Here is a 21,890-nt window from a genome sequence, read left to right as displayed (position 1 = left end):
TGGACAGATACCGCAGGAGGTTTGAAAATGTTTGACTGACTTTGGCCTTCTGCATTCATCACATATGGCAAGTCTCATTAAAGGGCCCATGACATGAATTTTTCCTGAGGACATATTTTGGGAAGGAATGTAGTATCCAGACGCCACTTCTTCAGTTGTGTACAAAGTCTATGGAGAGTCAAGAGCATTTTCAAAGTATTTTTCTAACAAAATTGGAAATGTTTCTCCGTCCCAGATTCACGTCTTTTCAACATTTTTGACTGACCTTCACTGAGATAATATACGATGCAAAAAGTGGGGCCAGGATGCAGCTTTCTTTCCATAGTTTGTGCAACTTTCTACTCCACTTAAATTTATAAAAACTATTTGACAACCCTTATTGGTTATTAATTTTATTGAAAAGTGCACTTTTTAAAAACACTGAAAATTGTTATGCTTTTCCTGACAAATGAGGGCACTGTTGGTCTGATGTCATTTCAGGAAGACACTGTTCAGTTTTAAGTTTTCTGTGCCAATGGTGACCCCAAAATATGCTCATTGAAAACATGTCAGAAATTTTTGCTCATTGGCTGACTGTCATGTACTGAAACTATAAATCACCAAAGAGAAAAAAATTTACGACAGCAAAATATCAAAAATTCTCGCAATATTTGGTGCTGAAATAGCTGTAATATTGAGATTTCTGCCTGAAATGACTTCACACTTCTGCTCATGAATATGGAAATTCCCATTAGTATAACAACCAAAAAGACACTAAAATACCCTTAAAAATGACAAAATGAAACTTGAAAATAAGGCTAAATGGGAAACACTTTCGAGGACTGCATTAAAAAAAAGGTAACATCACATGGGCCCTTTAACCATTACAGATTGCCATTTTGGTGGAAGACAGAAATGGATTCAAACACCCCAGTAAACATTTTTATCAGTTGTCTGTTTATCAGCCGTAACGTGAAAGACAAATTCTTGCTGCGTTATTGGGGAAACAGGGGAAGAAAACTCACCCTTGCGTCCGTGGATCTTCCCACTGCGTGGTTTTGTTTTCGTGATTCACAAAATAGGTTCGGTTGTGCTGGTCGGTTCGTTTCTCTGTGGAGAGAAAAAGAGACAATTCAAATTCATGCCGATTCCCTCAAAAAGGAGTGTATAAGGTAAGAAATTAAACTCAGTTTGTAAAGGCCAAACAAAAAAAACCTCTCCGGTTTCTGGTATGGAGCTTGCCCAAAAAGTGGTGCGGCGACGCGGCTTTTTACTTTTTTTTACCTGTCTTTTTTGCTTCAAATGTCGGCTGATGACTGCAAATGGTGCCCGACTAAACTTAGTGCAAATATACGGGAGTCCAGAGAGGCCACATAAAGCTCATTCTCGATCACAACCCCATCTAAAAACATGTTAAAACTGTGCAGCAGCAGGATTCCAGTCAAACCAGTGAGTTTGGCGGTTTTGAGACATCATATTTTATTGAAAAAAAAAACTTTTTCATTTTGCCGACGCGCATGCCTACGGCGACGCGCGCGCATACCAGAAACCGGAGACTTTTTTTTTTGGGCCTAACCATGATATATAATAAATTATTCAGACAAATAATCCAAAACTCCTAGTCTGTAATCTCCTTGACCATAACTAGAGGATGGATGAATAAGATTTGAAAAATACATTTTCAGGTTTATTCACTGAGCTCTTAAAAACTCCGTCACAGACATTACTCTTTTCCTGAAATTTTTTTTTATTTGCTGATTTAACTACTGTATGTTTGTTAGCAAAGTCATACGGATGTGGTCTGATACTACGAGAAATACAGACGGAAAAAAAGAAGAGTAAGAATGAATGTATGAAATTAGTCTGGTGCTCACCCCATCCAGTAGGTAGAGGGCCTAGAGGGTCGTTGGCCTCCACACCACTTCCAGACTATAGGAGGGAAAAAGAAAGAATGGAATTCACGTGTAACATGCAGCTCACGTCATGGTTACTCCATAACAATCAAAAAAAGGAAAAGGAAAAAAAAATGCCCAATTTCTACAAAATCTGTGTCAGAGCTGTAATCAGTCTTCAAACATCATAGACAAGAAACTAAGTCTGAAATCAAGTTGGAAGCTTTAAAGGGAAAATACAACATTTGCAAACATCAAAAAATAAAACTACCAAATCATTTTGAAATACCTTGCTGGACTGTTAGTGAATGACAGTGTAAAGCATCCTGTAAAATCATGGCACCTGGTATACTGTCATTTTCAAGAAAAGTGGTATTTTTGTATCAATTTCCAACGCTGGTCCCAATTGACCATCGCACTTGTTTGCAATCGATTACACACCTATGAGCGGGTACAAGCCAGCTAGACTGGTTCCCTGACCTTACAACTCCCCAATGTATGTAAACTGCTGTGTTTCTTCTTATATGGAGTCAGGGAATTAGACTACAGGAAAATGATTGTTTTTCTTGGTTTTTATAGCATTTTCGAACCCAAAACCTCAAAAAAGTCAGTGTAACTATATTTGCTATATATTTCCAACCCCCCAATTCCATCCATTTCTGGAAATTACAGCAAAAGCAAATGATGTATATTCCCTTTAACCCTAACTCCCTAGGCATTTTTGAGAGGATGCAACCTCAATCCTGCAAAATCCTCCAACTGCCTTCATGTAAAACATTGCATGCAGCCTCAATCCTCCAAAATCATGTTATTTCTTGAATGTGGTCCTTGGAGTGGTGACCACTGCCTCAATCCTGCAAAATCCTCCAGCAGTCACTGTCCATATTTCGAGGCAGAGCCAGTGACATCCTGGAGCAGTGTGGAGGATTTCAAGTCTAATCTAGGTCTAAATTTATGCACGGCTGAGCATAAACAACACATGGTCCAGCTTAAGACCTTGACTCAGTACATCCTCCAAAATCAGCCACACGTTTTTGCCATGTAGCCTCCATCCTGCAAAAGCTTCCATTTTGCAAAGAAGAATTTGGAGGATTTGGGAAGGTTAGGGTTATAATCAACTTGAACTGACCGGTAGGTATAGCCTCTGTTGCAGTTGTTGCATAGTGGTGTTCTGCAGGTGGTTGTGCTGTCGTTGCCACTGTTGGAATGTACGTAGGGAGTCCACCGTGGGGCGTTGCCAGGTGGTGGTGCGGGTGTTGTGATCCACGTAGTAGATCCTACCCTGAGGATCCCTCCTCCTCTCCCATCTGCAGCACAGAAAGAACAACAAAATCGTTGGTTGCACCATGAACTGACGTATCGCATTTGTTTTTGTTTCGAGAAAAAACGATTTAAAGTTAGTCATTATTTTGTAGTGTCATTCCATGTACTCCATGTGTAAGAATTCAAGCTGTTTCGTTTTTGGTAGTGAATTATATTTTAAACTATTGTATGCAATCTGTGTGCATCTGAGTTGCTTAGTTTTTGAGAAATTCAGTTCCCAAGTTGTATGTCACTTCGTGAAACAGATTTTTATCATGTTTATCGTATGTCATGCAACGCATGTAATACTGGCCGTGTGCCAGATACGGAGATACGTCAGATCGTGAAACGCTAAATTCACACTTTTCATGTCGACGCTCCTTTGTGACGTCATAGCACTATGGTGATACGCCACTTCGTGGTGCAGATTTTTGATTTTTTAAAGATACGCCGCACAGTCTAATTAGCGTTCTCAGTTAATTAGAACTCAGATTGGAATAAAACTTTCTGAGAATGAGCCCTTTGATGAAATAAAAACGTTAATGACAAAAACTCAATTTGGCAAAAAATCTACATACGCCGGTTCGTGGTGCGACCGACGAAATATATGACCCGACGAAATACAATGGGGCCTTGTCACACTTCATTTTCTATATGCATTATAAAAAGAGAATTATGTTCCACTCATTTTGATGCACCACACAGATTGACATTGTGATGAATATGAACGTGGAAATATGAACAATAGAATACGAACGATGGAAATACATGCATTTCCACCATGCAGGTGCAAGATTAAACACATTTCCACTTCAGGGAATTTTGCCACTAGCGTTTCATGATATCAAAATAAAGTCATTGCGTATTTTGTATACTCCTCCTTTGTTTCTAAAATCTTGCCTAGGACACGATAATCCAGACAACGCCCACTTTTGTTTCACAGGGCTCACTACGAGTAAAAGCACAAAACCATCTCGTCCTTGGGCTTACCCCTGTGGGAGAGGCTGTGGTCTCTCCCAGGTCGTCGTCTGTGTGTTGTGGTCCACGTAATATGGCCGGCTGTGCTGGTCCAACCTCACCTCCCAACTAGTGGGCAAATAAAAGAATTGACTAAGTCATATATTGTGAACAACTTCTTGTCATCAAAAAGTTAAGTGCTCAGATTTACGCTGCTTAGGTTTTGAGGCTTAATTCGTACTGTTCATAGGGGTGAGATTGGGGAAAATAGAAAATCCAAACAATTTCTGCAACTGTTTCTGCAACTGTGTAAAAATGGGTGTCCTCTTGTTACAGATGCAATCACTCAAACCCAAAAGTAAAATCATTGTTCACGCGATAAACGATGTACTTTTCAATTAACTTTTGTAACCAGAAAGATTGACGAATATGTCAACTGTAGCGTTGCATAAGTTGGCATAACTTCGGAGCGCATTTGCTGATGGGCATCGCCATCTTGGAGAATGACATCAATGACGTCTTTTGATACTGAACATTTCGGCTTGGCATTCCTGCCTTTTAAACTAATGACCTGTACTATTTGGTCATTGCTATAAAAAAAGTTCCAGCTTTCACGTAGTACCAAATTCAATGCGTAGATGTTGATAAGGAATTTGGCGGGACAAAAACTGGGTACTTTCTTACGATTTCTCTTCACAAACTGTTAGGTTTCTCTAATACAGAATTTTTGAAACCATCTGAAACCGTCGTAAATTGAAAATGTTGACTTTTTTTGGCAAGAGCTATATTTGAAAAGTTGCAAAAGACCTTTCGTTAATAGGGAAACGACAATAGGGAAACAGAATACGGAAATCGGAAAAATCCAGAGAAACCTCACCCCTGACTTTTACAGGTAAAAATACCTACACAGGAAAAACGTCACGAATTCCAGATTTCAAAAGGGATTCTTTAAAAATCCTGAAATCGGTAAGAATCATGACAAAATCCCGCCCTGTCATAATATTACAGTATAATTGTGGGAATTTGCACAAAACTTTACAACACTGAATTTACCTAAATACAAATGTCTACTGCAACAAAGCTGAACAAGAAGTGAGCATGAGGAGCTCCCAATATTCTGAAGCACTGACTATTGAAATTAAGCGTTTTAGTTCATGAATATATGAAAAAGTGAAAATAAACTATTTGTACCCTGCAGGGAGTGGCTGGCTGTTGATGTCACTGTGCGCTGCCCCGGCTGGTGGGAGTCCAGGGGGAGGAGCAATCGGGGGTGGTGGATTACCAGGGGGTGGGCCACGGACTCCTGCTGCTGGTGGTGGTGGTGCTGTGCTGTTGGTAGCGGTGGCTGGCGATCCCCGCCCTGGAATGGGAAGAGCCCAGAAGAGTGGACAGTGATTTGTTTTATGTTCAAAGTAGGCTGACGTTCCTTGATAAAGGTTGAATGTACATTTGAAAGAAGGACTGACGAGTCTATACTTTTTTTTAATTATAAATAATGGCTCTGTGCATAAACATTAGATGGTGCTGTGTGACTACTTTGTGGGAGGGGCCCACCGCATGTGACGGGCATGTGGGCGGCATAGACTGGTTCCCAGTCCCTCCATTGTCCTTCGGACTTCAAATGTAGGGACCGGTAGCAAGTAATAGATTAGGAATGCATTACTTCCTCCTAATGTATGCAAATTATATGTAAGACTAGCCTAGGTCTGATTCCCACCCCCCTGAATACAAAATCACAACGATAATGTTAGTGCGGAACCGGCCTATTGCAAAATGTTAACAAGGCAACTACCAGTGTGCAGTTTGGGTGGTGATGAGCTTTGATTTTCGCTGAATTTGAAAGTGTCTCTGGCAACTGTCAATCAAGAGAGGGGGCACTACTTTTCAGCATTTGAACCTACGCAGTTGAAATGCTTGTCAGTTTTCTGATAGCCATGTGTTCAACTGTCATCCCCGCGCAAAGCTGTAAACACCATTTTTTTTAAAATAGAACATCCTGCAGCGCATGCGCCAAAGTGATCCAATCGATGGCTTTAAATTGGAATTAGCTATCGGTCCCCATATTATGGGAGGGGAAACCAGTCTTAACAGCGGCAATGCACTCGCACCTCTCAGTGGTTTCCTCTTTGTCTCCGCCTATAGCTTCAGGCTCCATTTTAATCATTTTAGTCCCTGACCTGACAGACTCTAGTGCAATACTGATCCATTTTCCGCTATAGAGACACAAAATCCCGTCACACAAGTCCAACGGTTGGTGTATATCCACTGAGTTTAAATGGGGCAGGACTCTTACGCATCTACAGCTGTAGATGACGCCAAACCAAAAGATGGAGCCAGGGTTTATGATCCAGTACCTACCAGGAGGTGGCTGGGCCGGCCTGCCAGGGGCTCTTGCTGCCGGCGGTGGAGGAGGTGGCCTCCGCCTAACCGCCTGTGTTGCTGCTGCTGCTGCTGTTGCTGGTGAAGCTGCTGACGAGCCAGTTTCTGTGGCTGCAGCTGACGTAGCTGCTGCAGCAGGCTGAGGGGCGGCGCTGTTTGCTGAAGTCCCTGAGATGTTACCTGAGCTGGCAGAGGAAGCCACGGCCACTGCAGCAGCCTGGGATGCGATGTGGCCTGCCGAGGGGCGACCGGCACTCAGCCTCCGGGTGCTGCTGCTGCTGTTTGAGGGGCCGTTTTGAGCAGGTGGGATGTCTCCATTGGGCTGGCTGGGTGGCAGTCCTGAGAACACAGCAAAGAAAAGAGCGACTTCGTGATGACATGATTACCAGAGTTGTTATTGAGTTAGTTCATGAGTCGCTACAAGTCAAAACACAAGTCACCATAAAGTCGATCACAAGTCACCACAAGTCACGACAAGTCAATCACAAGTCACCACATATCAATCAAAAGTCGTCACAAGTCATCACAAGTCACCAATACCAAATGTCATCACAAGTCAATCAAAAACAAGCCAATCGCAAGTCACCACAAGTTATCACAAGTCAATTACAAGTCAATCACAAGTCAATCACAAGTCAATCACAAGTCAATCACAAGTCAATCACAAGTCAATCACAAGTCAATCTCTAGTCAATCACAAGTCATTCCAAGTCACCACAAGTCATCCTATATCAATGACAAGTCAATCATAAGTCAATCCAAAGTCATCACAAGTCTTTACAAGTCTCACGTCAAAGCACCAGCTACTCATACAAAAGGCATTCTTTTGTCAACCCCAAGACACTACTTGTGACCCAATCTGTGTTTCAAAGTGGGATTATCTTATGATTGACTTTCGATTACAACTTCAATGATCGTGACTCGGGAGAGCGACCTGAACGGTCCATGCACACCTGAAGTGCTGGGCCTTACCGTTCTGTATGGGGCTTCCTAGTCGGGCCATCGTGTCGGCGCTGAATTTCAGGCCGTCCAGGACCAGGTGCAGTTTGCCTTTCCTCTGGGAGTTGCTCTTGGCCGTGGGTTGCAGGTCAACGGTGTGCTTCAAGCTGTCAACTGCAAGAGACGGTCAAAAATAAAGATTTAAAGCTATAGTCCATCATTTGCAGCCATCCGAAAAGTAACTGGCGTAATTACTGTTGAAAAACAAACTTGGTTGAAAGATAGTAAGGGAACTAAACTCCCTGTGAAATTATTCTTTCTGGGAAGCTGTCATTTTGAAGTAATTAACGAAAAAAGGCCTTTCCAACGGTGATTCTTAAGAAGCACAGTAGGAAAATTTAAATTAGTAGTTCGTTTTGTTATTCAGCGCAGCGCGCACAAGTATTGGAATGACGCACACGCGCGCGCGGTTGTTATAATTCATCGGATCAGTGCGCGACGCCGCGTATAGCTGCTATTCAAAACAATTCAAAACATGATTCAGTAACTTTTGATTTGAAGTTGAGATCTTAGAATGCTGCTTGTCTTGGAATGTACAGCTGAAGCTTAGCTGAAACTTCATCAGGTTAGTTGCTCAGTATCCTTCATTAGATTTTGAACACTTTTGTTGCTTCAAACTAACAAAATGCACTAATAACAAATGATGGACTATAGCTTTAAAAAATAATTTTAATAATAATTTCATGGATGTTTTTTGACAAGGAGATATAAACAAATGGAGTTTACTTGGGAAACCCACTTTCGGTTTGAACAGCCAGAAACAGTTAAAAATTCAAGCTGGTCTTGACCTCGAGATTCTAACCATTCAGCGGGCGCTTTCTATATCGGGTCTTCGGTTATATACCTGTTATATACACCACATCTATTATTCTTTTACGTTGTAAACTGAGCCAACAAAAGCTGCGGCATACACCAGTGCCTGGCCGTTATTGTATTACAAAAACCGAACTGACCGATCAACCGATCTCAGTGCCTGGCCGTTATTGTATTACAAAAACCGAACTGACCGATTAACCACTCAGTCCAGATTTTGGTATGAAATGACGTCACGATTTAGTAAAGTCAACTCCGATTGGTTGGCGCGCCGGGACACGGAGACACATTGGACCTGAGACAGGGCTTCGTGGACAACGGGTGATACTCAGACTGAGGAAAGGGAGCTTAGAATGAGAAAATTGAACACTGAACACTGAGAACGGGACAAGTCATCGGAGTTACTTACACTGTCCATTATTTTTGGAAAGGAGAGGCAGAAGCTCCAGCTTGGACGAGCCCAGGGCAACGTCGCTCTTGATTGAAAAATGGTTGAATACTTTGAATTCCAGCTTTGTATTGGGCTTCACCAGTCTGTTGGACAAAAAAAAAAAATACGTATTTTGAACCAGCGTTGTGGTTATGTCGACACGGGTGAAAACATTCGTGAGACAAGTTGCAACATCAGACCATCGCACTATTTCGTAAGCCAAACTCGACATACAACATCAGACCCATCGTACTATTTCATAAGCCAAACTTAACATACAACAAACACTGGAAGGATAAGGGCTAATTTTTTCAACACTGCTTCAACATCTCACCACAGATTAAAAGTCAGAGAAGACAAGTGTCCTTGTCCTTTGACACATAATCAACTTTACTCAATGTTCACATGGGTACATATAGATACTCCTCGATATTAATAATAATAATAATAATTTGGGAGGCTAATCATCCTTACTGGCAGCTGGGATGCTGAATTGGGAAGGACGCGGCTACAACGTGGTCAGGCCGCTGGCACGTAAAGGCGCCTATGGCTGCCGGCCACATCGACCCATATATGACCACGGAGCACAGCCTGAGATCGAAAGGGTTTGATTTTTCCGGAGGGGGGAAAACCGGAGAGCCCGGAGAAAAACCCTCGTGGCACAGGAGAGAACCAATGCACAACTCTACTCACATACGTCCCACGGCCGGGATTCGAACCGGGGTCACCTTGGTGAGGGGCGAGCGCTTTACGCACAAGCCACCCATGCCAAGCCACCCATTACTTGAAATTGAATATCATTGATCCATCAGGAAAAGCCACAAATCTTTTAATCCACTGCTTGATCTAAATTTGACCATTGAATAGAAATGAGACATCTATTTAGAGTTTGTTGGATTTACAAAAGCTGTTGGATGGTAGAGTTTAGATTTTTAAACCTAGCAAGAGATTGTGGAGAATTTTGCAGGACTAAACAGTCACAAATAAAATACCAAAGAGAATTTCAGGGCTTACACGGTGAAATGTTCTTCCCAGGATGGGTTCCACGTCTTCTTGACCACCTCTGTCTTACGCGGCGGTTGACCATCCACCGTCATCTCCACGTAGGGGTCCCCTTTGCTGAAGAAACTGTTGGTGGTGTCACGAAGCTCAGCCGAGCGAACTAAAAGTTAAAATACAATGATCATGTGTTAAAGGACACATAAGGACGGTGATAACTATCTATTTATTGAAAAAAAACCTAGCTCAATGTGAAGACAGGGATGGCACCGCCTGAAAATATTCCACCTAAATTTCTGAAATGGTATCACTTACAACAAAGTTGGTTAAAAAAGTATGCCTGCAGACACTCTTTTTAAAAAATTTCACAAGAGGCTGCTGTTAAAAAAAAAATGAAACGGCAACTTTTGAAAATTTGGAAGCCTTATCAATTTCAAACAAGCAATATTTTATTCGTAGGTTTATTGGAATGAATTTGGAGGTTTCGTAACATGTTTTTGTGCTTGTACTTGAAACAATCTGCATAATTTGGTAACCAAAGCTGGAATTTCCTGGAGAATCATGCAGAAGGCTGAATCGTGAATGCCATTTTATCCCTGTGGGTATCCTGTTTGCATAAACACTTACTGAACATGTTAAACCACTACTTGAATTCTCTCTATAGCTCCTCAATTTAACAGACCAAATGCAAAACACTTCAGGCCACGTGAATGTAAAATCCTGTTTTTCATAAGGACTAGTAGGGAAAGGGGTCCTGGTTTTAAGGCCAAAAAAAAATAAGTCGGTCTCTGGGCAGCGCGCGCGTCGATTTTAATCATGCGCGTCGATCTTTTTTTCCCCAAAATGTTCCGCAATAGCTCCAACAGCGCCCTCTATTTCCGCACCTCCTCAATTTTTTTTTACCAAAGAGCACCAAGGAATGGGAAATTGCACCAAGGCAAATGATCGAAAGCACCAAGGCAAATTATGGAGGACACCAATGTACATGAGGACACCAAAAAAGCAAAATAGTACCTACCTTGTCTGTACAATCCAAGCTTGAAGAAAAAAAAAAAAGCAAAAAAAAAAAAAAAAAGCCGCGAATTCCGGAACTTTGGTCTGACCAGAGACTGAATATTTTTGGCCTAACATTCAGTTTCTAGGGTTGCTGCGCAAAGTAAGACAAATTTTGTGGTACGCTGGTTTGAATGGCAATTTCTTGATTTAGAAGAGAAAAGCGGTTACAGCTTTTTACAATGAAAACATATTCATGAAAAAGTAAATGATCATTATGAAAAATACAAGGAAGTCAGCAAGGATTAAAAAACTGGTAATGTTTTTGGTATTGGTTGATAATTTGGTTTTGTTTCAGCATAAAAAAGTAAACATTTGAATAAAAAAAAATACATAACTTTGTAATTTCTGTCAGTCAATGTTGGATTGTCTTTAGAAATATATCTTTGTTCACTTAGATGTTGACATAAATTCCCCAACTAAATTTAAATCGCTTGAATCATGCTGACTCCCCCCCCCCCCTTATCCTTTGCTGATTTTGCAGGTGAAAATCATTACGACACCTTTCCATTTCAATTTAGAGATCAAAGTAAGGCGTCACAAAAATTAAAGGTCCCATGCAATCTAATTTTTTTTAATGTAACCTTTTAAACTACACCTTTGTGTCCCATTTAACCCCTTTTTCAATTTTGCCAAATTGCCATCGTCAAAGGCAATTGGGCGCATTTTTTATTTTTATGCTGATGCCAATTTACATATTCATGAGCAAAAGTGTGATGCCATTTTCAGGCAGAAACCTACATGGTACAGCTATTTCAGCACCCAAAAGTTGCCAGAATTGTGGACATTTTGCTGTCATAAATTTTCTTTTCAACGGTGATTCGTTGTGTCAGTACATGATGACAGTAAGCCAATGAGCAAACTTTTCTCACAAAAGTTTTCAATGAGCAAATTTTGGGTTCACAATTTGAGCACAAAGCTCCTGAACTGAGCAGTGTCCTCCTGAAACGACATCACAGTAACAGCGCCCTCTGTTGTCCGGAAAACATGGAACATTTTGTCAATGTTTAAAGAAGAGCACTTTTGAATAAAATTAACCCAAAAGGGATGTCAAATAGTTTTCATACATTCAAGAGGAGTAGAAAGTCGCAGTCGCACAAAATATGTTCCTAAGAAAAATTCACGACATGCACCCTTTACTCTCAAGAAAACCAAATCTTACTTGTGACGACGAGCTGAGACAGCGTGGGCACTGAGTCAGCCATGTTGAGTGTGCTGCTGGCTTTCCCCTTCAGCAAATGTGATGTCTGGTCTATCTGTAACAGACAAAATGGTACAAGTAAAATACTGCTTTGTCTAGGACATCATTGAAGGGTAGTTTATCCTGGTAACCACAATAAGAAGCTATAACTGAAGTGGCAACATGCCAATGTGCAACTTGTACACACACACACTGAAGACGCATGCACTCAATGTGCACCCTACCAACAGTGCATTTTGCAACTGGACAGAATGTACGTGTTCATTATGCAGCATATAAACTGTATCTTAACTGTGCTTGTTAACAAGCAACGACCCAATTTTCTGAAGAAGAAAAAATCCACGTCTGTGTTTCTATTGAACCGCATCAATAACCACGCACTTCATTCACTTTGACAAATTAGGTTAATTGCTGGTGGTTTTTTTTTTTCAGTCTGAAAATATTGTTCAACCCAGAAACTTGAGAAATGTGAGCTTTAGGCATACACTGGGTCTCCCCTCCCCCCCCCCCCAAAAAAAATACCCTCAAAGGGCCCACTTTTTCACAGCTATTAAATATGTATCGATATTTGTGATGTATATTTTTAAAAGCTGTGAAAAAGAGGGCGCTTTGAGGGTTCAATTTTTTTGGGAAACACTGTACTCATACATGTACTGCCCATGAATGGGAAAGCGATGCAAATTTGCTGTAAAATATGCCGGAATTGAAATGCAACGTTGCATCATAAACACCTGAAGTGCATCACAAACCATGGGTGTCGCCAGGATTTTTTCCGGGGGGGGGGGGGGGGGGGGGGGGGGGCAAAGCAAATTTTCAACAAAATTCCTAAACTTTTTCATTATATTCTCAATTTATCATTTTTCTGAGTGTGAGCAGGGGAGCATTTGCCCTACCCCCCTCCCCCAATCAAATCAACAGCAATATGGCTTCGCACCTCTTTTTCCTCATTTTTTTTGTTTTCCAGGGAGGGGGGGGGCAAGTGCCTCCCCCCTTGCCCCTTCCCCCCTTGCAAAGCCCATGTCACAAACTATGCATTTTTCCTTTTATACGGAGTACAAACCGACATTTACATTGTTACACAGAACAAAAAGCACCCTTCACAATCCCCTTCACTGAATCTTCCAAAATTTCTACTCACCTGTTTTCACCTACAAAGGTGTAACACAGTGTTTACTTGGTGGCAGAGGGGATTGGTTGACCTCTGAATGCTGTTACCGTCCTCAACTAAACAAGAAATGACCGATGGGTACTGAAAGACGAGATATTGCAGCCGCTCACATCCTGGCGAGCACACCTTACACTGGTCAGTCAATCTGTCATGAGACATGATACAGAAAAACTGGTAAATTACAGTACTTAGCCCTCCTGCTATTTAAACAGTCACAGACAATCAAACTTTCGGCGATTCTGTAGTGTAGGGCCCGGTTCCTATAACGGAACAAAATCCACTTTCAAATTATTAGACCGACCAAACTAGTTCGCGACATTCTCAATAAACAGGTAGGTCATAGATAGAGGGCAGGGTTTTTATTTTTGAGGGAAATTTGGGGGTAAAAATGACGATGACAGCGCGGCGACAACACGCAACCCAAAAATAAAGATGGCGATCACCGCGCGATGTACCGTGAGCACGCACGGCGCGCTGAATCGCAAGGCACAAATCCCGCAGGTAATCCTGATTTCTACCCCAAGAAACAAAATTGCAAAACGGGTGTCTTTAGAATTGAAAAAAAATCTGCTTTTAATTGTAAAGGTGAATTTTGAGCAATACAAACATATTTGACTCTAATTTGATCAAAACAAAACAGGGGCCCTACTCTACATGATCGCCAAACTTTCCATCCACTTCTCCTGCTATACTTTTAACACCTAGGCTAGTCACCAGCAGTCAGATCATATGTCAAGCAAGCACTGTGGCTAGTCAAACTCAGTCAACAGACCATGAACAGACAAAGCAGGCAAGTTGTTGTAACAGCTGGCTTATCAATCACCTGCAGTCAATCACGTGTTATTTATCACAAATCGCTATAAATTGTAAGTACATGCATGGTGTTGCACATGAAAGGGGAACTCCCAAACTACACGCCAATGTGACTATAGAGGTCGCTGTTCATATAATTATGGGTCTGTGTAAAACAATGTGGATTTCATGCAAGACTTTCATGCAAGATGGCCAGAGCTTATTGTGCACTCGCACTTTTTTTTTAATTAAGTGTACGGTGCAGCATTTGTTTGTATTTTCAGCAATCTAATAATATGTTTGGTAACATTTTGTGACGTGGCAAAAAGGGCCAACCACAGATTGGCAATGAAAGGTCTATTCAAGATATTTTAATGACTCAGTGCACATACATGAACCACTGAGCGAGGAAACAGCTCTTTGCATGCACATACATGTACATGTACATGAATGCATTTGCTGTAAACATGTACCAGTATACAATGTACATGTACATGTACCTGTATAGTGGCAATCCCATTTTGTTATTTTTTATCAATCCTGTTCATGTAATCTTATCACAATCTCATAATCTGCCGCTAATCCCTGGTCCAGCACTGTAACTGTTAACTGTTAAAACTACAGACCTTCGTGGCCTGATAGTGTGGTGTTGAAGAGCATTATGTATTCACGAGTGGGTTTCAATGGAGGTGGGGCAGGGTTATTTATTATGTTCTGTACATTGGGTGAACTTAAATATAACATGTACTTCCCTGTTTTGAAGCGAACTTTACACTCACATACAATGTGTACATGTTTTGTTTAAATGTATACAAAGTGTTTAAATGTATACAAAGTGGCCAGAATTTGGGGCACAGCATCCCATAGGCCATACACTGTGGGCTCAACAAAAAGCTATCGCAATAATTACAATGACAAAGCCATCCCTCTCTGGCTGACAAATTTCGCTATGCCATCACAACAGTCAAAATCAATCAAGTGACTATTTTTTAACACAATTTTCTTCTTAACTCTCCTATTGTTTGATCGGTCACAGACAGTCAAACATTTCTTCCACTTCCCCTGCCATGCATTTGTATACAGACCAGTGAAAACAGTCAGATAACATTCATGTAAATACTGTGACTAGTCGAATGCCATCAACAGACAAAAGAGGTCACTGGTACATGTAGGTGCAGCTGGCTGCTGGCATATCAGTCAAAGCATGGCCAATTGTATCAACTTAGCTAATAAAGTACGTTGTACATGAAGTGCATTCATGTTAACGTGTACCATAAATATGCTTGTCTTTTATGCAGGTAGTCAAGGTAACAAGGCTTTCAATTTTACTGTAAAAGTCAAATACTGTACACATGTGTATACAGTACAGTGTATGCAATACATGATTAACAACCTTCAAGGTGTAATTACACAGGAGTTTCAAAACAGTGGCTTCTTTTTCAGCTTTGATTTTTCGAAAAAAGATTTTCATCCCTTGGCGAGGGACTTGGGCTCATGTTGGACATGTACCACATGCACATGTGTACATGTGCTGGTGGTTAAGCACAGTCAATTGTAAAACGGACCCCATTTATATGTAAAACCCCTGGCTTGGTGCGTTTAGAGTATGTCCTGTTCTTTAACATGTTCATGGCTGTGACACAGGAGTGCGTGAAGTCATAGTTGTGTGTGTCGAACAATTTATGGGGTGCATCGTATTTCCTCAATCTATAGGTGCATTATGATCTATTAAAGGTGGGTCAAAATTGTTGCTAAATAGCGTTCAAAAAGTATACATTTGTCACTGAGTACTCTTCCCCATGGGGTGTAGAGGTACCACCAAGACCAACTGTTGGACAATGACAAGTCATTCCCGGGTCATGGGGTGCATCATGCAATTGTGCATTACTCAATGACCTGAAAAGGGCCTAAGTTTAACGTTTGTCCTTTGAATGTTGGAAATTTAAAGGTTCTACCATAGAAATAGCTCCATGGTTCTACCTGATTCTTGAGAGAGATGAAGCCGAAGACAGAGCTGTTGCCAAGAATTAAAAAAAAAAAAAAAACAGTATCAAGTGGTGAACAGTCAAGACAGTACAGGAACCTTACCCTATTGAAGTAAAACACGGGTAACCAGGTACCCGTAATGTAGAAATCCATCCCCAAAATTCAAATCCCGGAAGTTGTCTGAAGGGCTTTATAGCTTTACGGTGTAAACGTCATCTTTCGCGAACGTCATCTGTCGCGCGTTAAATGCACAAGTACATGTAAATGTAAAATCTGTTTTGGTTTTCAATGTAGCCTCTTTTTCATTTTGAAAATTCCCCACATCAAAAAAATGGCCTTTAAAACATTTCTTGTTCATTGTCTTGAGAAGTTACCCCGGTACTAAGGATTTTGTTAAGTTGGTTACGGTTACCCGATCTCATAATCTGGAACCGGTTCCCTACATCAGCGGTCGTGCGGTTGGGTACTCGGGTACCGGTCCAATGTACACCCCTAGATACCGTCCGTATTGTCAAAGATACAATTTATTTATATCAACGTGTCACATGTTCCTACCACTAGTCAACACTCCTGTACCTGTATGTATCACTAGGTTACATGGCGGAGTCGTTCAAAGGTTAGGGCTTTGATGTTTGCACAGGGTAGCGATAAGGGATCAAGTGATGGGCTTACGTCATCATTGTCTTTATGAAATCATGATCACACAGCTTGAATTGTGGTCACACGGATGTGTGCGCGCCCATGATTCACTTGACTGTTATGAGTGTTAAGGCCAAAAAAAATATATAGTTCTGCTTCCAGTTTAATACCCGGTCTACCCTATTTTGACAACCCCTACACTAATTTATGGGGGGAAAAATGAAGAGAAAAAAACGAAAACCATCAATTACTACCTTTTACCCTTGACTACATGCAGACACCTCAATATGATCGTACACAAAAAAATTGCCCCCAAAAAAATTTCCCTACCTACCTACCCTATTTGAAATGCCGTGTAATCGGAAGCAGAATTATTATTTTTTTGGGCCTAATCAATATCATTTCTATAAAAGACTCAAATTCATCAAAATTAATTACTGTCCCATCCTTTATATCCACCAGACAGAAATGACATATTGATTTATTGTTTTATTTTTTTCTGTGACAACTGGCAAAAATATACCTTGGGCAAGTTCGCGCAAGAACTATTGTTGACCATTGGTTAACCATAGTTCGACTAAAGTTAGCCCAAACTCTGTCTAGTCGACGGTGGTTGACTACGCTAGTCAACTATTTGGAACCAACCTACTGGGGCTGGTTGCATCGCTGGTAAGCAATAGCCGCGCGCATTCATAACGTACAGCAGGGAGCCAGGGTCCAGAAGTTTTGCGATGACATTTTGACCAGCGTTTGATCTACAGACGTTCGCACGTTGCTATCAGTGCGCAGGCGTAAGGTACGTCACATATCAACCACTAGTCGACTAATGGTCCTTGCCCGAACTTGGCCCTGGCTGAAGCAATTCAGTATTTTAAATCTCCGTACAGGTATTATCAATAAGTATATTATAAATGATACTAAATGTGGAGGCATAATCACGCTGGACGAGTCTTTATGAAAATTAAACAAACTATGAGCAATAATCAGGTATGCAACTGGGAAGTCACAAAAAAAGAGGAACTTCAAATCTTTCCAAGACTTTGTACAGTGTTTTTCTATTTTCAATGGCACACATTGGAAGTGAAAAAAGAGGAAATCAGCTGATCCGAGGAAAAGTTGCATGCCTGAATAATAAGATCATACATGTATGTGCACCACAAGCTTACTACACATCAGCAAAACAGGTGTACATATTACACGTAAATTGCACAATACCCTGACTTTGGATGGCCTTTTCATAATCTTTACGATTGGTTGAAGTTTCACAAAAGACGTCCCGGAAGAGCACGCAGAAAAATAGTGTGTATTTATATGAGATTTATTCTATCAAGTCACAGCACTGCTATGACTATGAGACACAAAATTTGTTGCTTATGTACATGCAATGTTGTGTAAGAGAAGGGGTTTGCCCTGGTGTTTCTGGCAGTGGCTGCAATATGCGCCACAGCACCTTGTAAACCCTTATATAAGGTGCTACATGTACATAATGGATCTCATATATTTCTCATAAACTTCATTTACCTGTCTTTAATAATAGACATAATTACCAGGGCCTTGAGTACCTAATTGTTGGTAGATACGTGCGCTATATAAGACTCCGGTATTATGTACATGTAACACAAATAGGGTTGTGCCAAATATTTCTGATCCATTCAAATTCCACATGGAAGTTGCGACTTTTGCAGGACTAAAGGCAGTATTTGTACAGCTCAATGGTGCTTTATTCCTTTGTACAATAGATGTGCTAGGTTTCTTGCAAAGCGAAGCATTTTGTAGGATTAAGCATGGGTTCCACAAAAAACTGCTGAGGGAGTGAGTTGGGATTTTCAGAACATGGTGTTCCACTGTTCTGTTCTTTGGCAGCATGTTCCGAGACTGTCACAGCAAACTACAGTTACTCACTAAAATTCCTATTCAGACGGCATCATTCCAACATTACAAGAAAAAAAAATCACTATTACTGATGAAAGATTGGGATTCATATTGAAATCAATACATGTTCTGATTAAAAACGCAAATCAGATAAATACTGATATGAAAAACAATAGTCAACCCTAACCCTCCTCAATCCTACAAAATCTTCCTGGCGGTTTTGGAGGATTTAGGATGAATGGTGTTCGAGAAACACAAGGATTTTGGAGGATTGAGGATGAATGGTGTTGAAGCACATGAGGATTTTGGAGGATTGAGGATGAATGCAATTTGAGAGGCAGGACTGAAGGATTGAGGCGCTGGGTATCCTTCATTTGAACATAAGTGCAAAATTTTGGAGGACTTTGGAGGATTGAGGATGGTTCCTAGCAAAATCGGCCTAGGGTGTTAGCATGAACCATATCTACATCCTGTTTTTCAATTCACAGAAGAGTCGGAAGCCCACTTTCCAAATCCTTGACAAATGACCTCACGCCACAAAAAAAGCCACAAAGTACAAATGTGTGTGGTGTCCAATACACGCCCCTTCATGACTGCGTACATGGCCACAGTACATGCATACATGTGCATGACCATGTACATGTACATGTACATGACCATGCACATTTACGTGACCATGTACATGTACATGACCGGAAGCCTTTGGTTCAGCCCACACAAACCCCTGAATCTTCACATAACTGTCCACCACAACTTCAACAGGTAAACAAACAGTCCAGTGACGTATACATGTACATGTACACCCATGATGATGACTAATATGCCATTATTATACAAGTTTCCCTTCGGGTCTCAATGTCAATGGCGGGCCACACTGAACCTGCATTGTAAACCAACTGCTGCATACAGTACACTGACGTGTACATGTACATGGACAAAGATCAGAATGCATTATTTCGGAACTAAGGGCAAAAACTTAGAAGTTACAGTAGGCGATTCCCTCCCTCTTACATTTTACTAACTTACAAATAAAATCATGTGAATGAATAAAAACTTAATTTATTGTAATTTAATGTAATATTTTAATTTCTTTACATTTATTGATTTAATAGCTCTACTATGTATTATTTGTGTTACATTTTTTGTCTTGATAGCTTTTCGTACGCCTTGAAAGACTTCTATACGCCTGAAAATATTTTTTTAAAATTAGAAGGGAAAAAAAAGTTAAAAAAAGAAAAAAAAAGTAAACAACTATTGGTAAACATTTCTTCCACTCAAGATTTATAAAAACAAATTCTTGATTTCTGGTATTCCTATTTGAGTTGTACAGTTTTACCCATGAGACAAAAATCCACTCTGTCAAGGTCATGCACCCCTCCTCCCCCCCCCCCCCCCTTCTTAGCTTCACATGCAAATCATGATAAATGAATCCAATGCAGCCAGCCTGCCTGTACCTGCGGGATAATCCCATGTGTTCGAATCATGCCCTGTTGTACTGTTTGCATGTTGTTGGGTGCATGTACATGTACATTGTGCAATGCCACTATTGTCACCCACTGTCCACTATATTGTACACAGTCAGGTCGGTACCCTTTCATTCAAATAACTGCAGACTATGCACGCGCATCTCCGGGTAACACGTATAACAATCAATATGAAGCTAAGACACTATTCTTAGAAGCAAGAATTGGTGATTTGTTTTCTCAAGGTCACTGCCCAATTTATTTTCTTGCACAAAAATGCTAGGTTTGTGGGTCAGTTACATATTGTAGGTGTTTCAAGGATTTTTCTATAACTCTGAGACTCTCTTCATACTCGGGGACAATCTTTAAGTGCACATTCCGACTCCCAATGAACCATGGATGTTAAAGTACACCCATGCAAATGTAGGCAATTTGATGTTGCACTCTTTGAATCTACCACACGGCTCAAATTTCAGGAATTCAGGAACTAAAGTACTAAACTGTGAATTTGGAGTTAGAGATGCACAATATTTATTGATCATTATTATTTTTATTATCAATTATGCAGGGTTTTTTCTATTCATCTGAAATTGATTTTGATTTAATTCAGATGAAATCAACAACAGCATACACTACACATAACACGGAGCAGTTGATTTTGTCTCTTGACAGTTGACACAATTATTTTGTTACAGTCACCTAATACCAGGATTGGCGATTTAAAAAAAAATTATATCAGATTTTTTTTAAAAGTAAATGAGACATTGTTATTTAAATCAGATTTTTTTTTTTACTTTCAAAATATTGATATGTCAAATAATTTGTCTCAATCTTCTCATGCACCCTTACACCCATCAACAAGGAATTTTCAGGTTCCTATAATACTCTTCTTCCACAAAACTCAATTCAGAATTCGGAAATTTCCAGACAAAAATTCCCAATTAACACTGATACATGTAAATGAAGGACCATCATAGATTGATTTCAAACAGTGATTTACAGATGTAAATCAATGTGAGTAAAATCAGCCAACCCTGACTAATATATGTTTCCTAGTTCCGGATTTTTCCTAGTTCCGGATTTTTCCTAGTTCCGGATCGGTTCAAATGAAAACCCACCTCTTTTGGATTGGTCTCCAATACTACATTTTCTGAAGAAGTGCGTTTTGAAAAGTAAAATGTAAGCTTCTTGATACAAAAATATCTGACTCGCACTTTGACAAATTTTCTCCTTGGTACGTGTGATTTCGAATATTTGTTTGCATTCTACAGTCGCATTAACTCTTGCATTGAATGTTTGTTGAATTAATATAACTTGAAGAATCTCCAATGTTTGAAAATTTGCCAACAACTGAATGTATACTGCCTAGTCCTGGTCTGCGCGTGTACGTACGGACCCAACTACACGCACATAATCAATTTTACGTGACATGTTCTGTGATGGGTCAAAGGTTTTACCGGTCCGTGCATGTTTTATAAGCTGTCACACGGCAGAGGAAAGTTTCAAATACATTTAGGCAAGTTCTCTGTTTTGAAATTTACTGAAATTCTCTTTTAAAATAAACTGAATTTCTAAAAGCTAAATACTACTTTATCAGAAAATCTGCTTGATTTGGGTAGCTAGGGGGAAACCCAGCTCCAAGGCTCATGACATGGGAAATTTGACATAGGAAATTTGCCATGGGAAGTTCGTGTCATAAGCTTTAGAGCTGGGTTTTCCAAGCTACATGTTGATTCGGGTGTTCTGGCTGAAACTGATTTTCTTGCGTGTTAATTTTTACGTAGTGGCTATAGTTACGACAGCCGTAATGCAATTTTCAAATGTTATCGTTACGGCATTGTAAAAACACAATGCGAACGTATCAGATTTACAACTGCCCATCAAACCAGGGCGCTTCGGTAGCTCGATTGGTACAGACTCATTGAGCTGGGGCCCTTGGTCCAAACCCCTGCCGCACTACTCAATT

The 21,890-nt window shown here is 40.5% G+C and overlaps 1 protein-coding gene across 1 annotated transcript in view; it reads right to left on the bottom strand.

Moving 5' to 3' along the window:
- LOC119737666 (E3 ubiquitin-protein ligase Su(dx)-like) overlaps window positions 1–21,890 on the bottom strand; it is a 32,073-nt gene that overhangs the window by 8,685 nt on the left and 1,498 nt on the right. Inside the window, exons 2-12 of the mRNA XM_038212160.1 lie at window positions 13,143–13,317; window positions 11,966–12,059; window positions 9,766–9,913; window positions 8,731–8,855; window positions 7,482–7,622; window positions 6,489–6,848; window positions 5,322–5,490; window positions 4,164–4,259; window positions 3,001–3,178; window positions 1,854–1,908; window positions 1,005–1,089 (exon numbers count right to left, since the gene is read on the bottom strand). Of these exons, the coding sequence (XP_038068088.1) occupies window positions 1,005–1,089; window positions 1,854–1,908; window positions 3,001–3,178; window positions 4,164–4,259; window positions 5,322–5,490; window positions 6,489–6,848; window positions 7,482–7,622; window positions 8,731–8,855; window positions 9,766–9,913; window positions 11,966–12,008 (1,400 nt within the window). The 5' untranslated portion in view covers window positions 12,009–12,059; window positions 13,143–13,317. The remainder of the gene's footprint in view (window positions 1–1,004; window positions 1,090–1,853; window positions 1,909–3,000; window positions 3,179–4,163; window positions 4,260–5,321; window positions 5,491–6,488; window positions 6,849–7,481; window positions 7,623–8,730; window positions 8,856–9,765; window positions 9,914–11,965; window positions 12,060–13,142; window positions 13,318–21,890) is intronic.

This window comes from Patiria miniata, unplaced genomic scaffold (genome assembly GCF_015706575.1).
Source record: "Patiria miniata isolate m_02_andy unplaced genomic scaffold, ASM1570657v1 HiC_scaffold_3, whole genome shotgun sequence".
NCBI classification, from domain to species: Eukaryota; Metazoa; Echinodermata; class Asteroidea; order Valvatida; family Asterinidae; genus Patiria; species Patiria miniata.
Note: the sequence above shows the minus strand (reverse complement) of the source record. Positions and strands in the feature narration are given on the sequence as shown.